The following is a 2,500-nucleotide window of genomic DNA, read 5'->3' on the forward strand; positions in this document are numbered from 1 at the left end:
ACCTATTCACATACAGTCGATGTCACTGTCAATCCCAATGCCAACAAGTGTGACTTTGACACCTCCCCTCCCCCATTACATCCCCTCCCCACCCACCTCCTACATACATATTCTACCCCCTCAAAACCCTACCACACCCACATACCCCCACACACTCGCAATTCTTCACAAGACTCTCTCTCTCTCTCTCTCTCTCTCTCTCTCTCTCTCTCTCTCTCTCTCTCTCTCTCTCTCTCTCCCTCTCTCTCGCTCTCTCACACACACACACACACACACACACACACACACACACACACACACACACACACACACACACACGGTCATCCTGACATGCCTCCAGCGATAAACCCAAACACACAGACACACAGACACACACGGGCGCGCGTGTGGGTATCGTCCTCATACCTGCGGCGATCCTCTTGAGAAGCTGCTGGCGTGCTATGATGCGTCCGAGCCTGTACCCGGAGCGCCGGCGCCGGCTGTCCATGCGCATGTAGATGTCCTGCGTCTCCGGGGTCATGCTACCCAGGCACTCGCTGCTCTCCGACTCCGACAGCTCACGAAACATGGCTCTGACTCTCTCTGTTTGTTTCTATGACTCTCTCTCTCTCTCTCTTTCTTTCTCAGTCTCGTTCTTGACCACACAGCCGATACGGCTATAAAAGCAACACTGACGAGACTATAACTACTACTGCTACTGCTGCTACCACAGACAGCAGTAACTATGTTGGTAACTCTCTCTCTCTCAGTCTCTCTCTCTATGTCTCGGACACACACTCACAGCCGATCGAGGTACAACTGTTCAACACTGACAACAGTAACTTACTAACTAAATAACCAAATACTACTACTGCTGTTGCTGCCACAGCAGGCACCAGCGACTACTGCTCTTGTTGCTCCTGCTCCTGCTGCTCCTGCTGCCGCTGTGCTGCCAAGTTGCCAAACCAACCAACCCCCCACCACTTTGGCACCCCAATGACAACAACAACAGAAGAGAGAGGAAAGATAGAGGGAGGAGGAGAAGAGAGAGAGAGAGGAGAGAGAGAAGAGAGAAAAAGAGAGAAGAAGGAGAAAAGTAAGGCGACGACAACCATGCGAAGAGTTTCTTCGTCCTTCGCAGAGAAGCTACACGTGTGTGTGTGGCTGTGCGTATGTATGAGAGAGAAAGAGAGAGAGAAAAAGAGAGAAAGAGAGGAAGAGAGAGGGAGGGAGGGAGACAGTCAGAGCAGCCAGCCTCAGCCACGACACTCGGAGGAGTGCCAACACTTCCACAAGGCCCCGCCTCCTCAGGGTGTCACATGACTTGCTGTGGGCCAATGGCGGAGGGGCCTGAGGCAGCACTGCCCACCTGAGTGAACTGAATCCTGACTCTGTGTGAGAGTGTGTTTGTGAGAGTGTGTGTGAGTGTGTGAGAGAGTGTGAGTGTGTGAGTGTGTGAGTGTGCCTCCCCCGGATCTGGAGGGAAATATAAATACCAGAGGAATGCCTGTGAACTGAGCTGACAGAGGGAGAGAGGGAGGGAGAGAGAGAGGCAGAGAGAGGGAGAGAAGGATGGAGAGAGGGAGGGAGAGAGAGAGGGAGGGAGAGAGGGATAAATTGAGAGAGAGAGAGAGAGACAGAGAGAGGGAGGGATAGAGAGACGGAGGGAGAGAGGGATAAATTGAGAGAGAGAGAGAGAGAGAGAGAGAGAGAGAGAGAGAGAGAGAGAGAGAGAGAGAGAGAGAGAGAGAGAGAGAGAGAGAGAGAGGAAAAGGATTATTTCTAGAAAGTAAGAGTGAAATTAATACACAAAGAAATTAAACAGCTTGAGATAACGAAGGAGAGCAAGACAGGGCAAAAGGTAGAAAAACAACAGAAAGTCAGATGCAAAGAAAAAGAAAGAAAAGAATAAAAAAACAGATACATAAATAGAGGATAGGGGGCAGAGGTGTGGATGAGGGGATAGAAAGGAATGAGAAGGAGGTGAAGGAGGCCATGGGAGGGATATCAAAACACACCACAAAACGAGTCCCACCCAGCCCTAAAACACGAGCTGGAGAAGGAGGCCTGTAAATCTCCCAAAATACCCCCATTCTCCCCCGAGCCAACATGCTCCATGTGGGGCTGTGTTATCAATCCTGCGTAGGAGATACAGTGGTGCAGTCTACTTTTTTTATACTGTATATTTGAGCATTTTTTGAAGTGGGTATACTGTATATATTTGTGCTATTCAAAACAATGGATCAATAAATTTTAAGTGGGTATACTGAAATCCCTGAAATTTTGAAGTGGGTATACTCCGTATACCCGCGTTCTACGTAGACTACACCACTGAGGAGATATGATGTTGAAATGCAGCTCTTTACTCTCTCCATACCGTATCTAGATTTACTATGCAGTTAAAAATGCCAAAATACTACATTGTCAATCTACAAAGATGCAATTCCATGTGTTGCATGTGCGATGGTCAGGACCAGGCCGGAGCTATAGCGGGGGACAAGCAGGGTATTTGCCTTGGGGA

At 49.3% G+C, this 2,500-nt stretch overlaps 1 protein-coding gene across 6 annotated transcripts in view; it reads right to left on the bottom strand.

Moving 5' to 3' along the window:
* LOC134454246 (stAR-related lipid transfer protein 13-like) overlaps positions 1-2,500 on the bottom strand; it is a 206,165-nt gene that overhangs the window by 81,831 nt on the left and 121,834 nt on the right. Inside the window, exon 1 of one of the 6 annotated variants that reach the window (XM_063205137.1) lies at positions 406-1,599. The exons of the other annotated variants lie outside the window; for them this stretch is intronic. Coding sequence (XP_063061207.1) covers positions 406-568 — 163 coding nt within the window. The 5' untranslated portion in view covers positions 569-1,599. Of the gene's footprint in view, positions 1-405; positions 1,600-2,500 lie in introns of those variants that run through there. 6 annotated transcript variants of the gene reach the window in all.

This window comes from Engraulis encrasicolus, chromosome 8 (assembly GCF_034702125.1).
Source record: "Engraulis encrasicolus isolate BLACKSEA-1 chromosome 8, IST_EnEncr_1.0, whole genome shotgun sequence".
Lineage (NCBI taxonomy): Eukaryota > Metazoa > Chordata > Actinopteri > Clupeiformes > Engraulidae > Engraulis > Engraulis encrasicolus.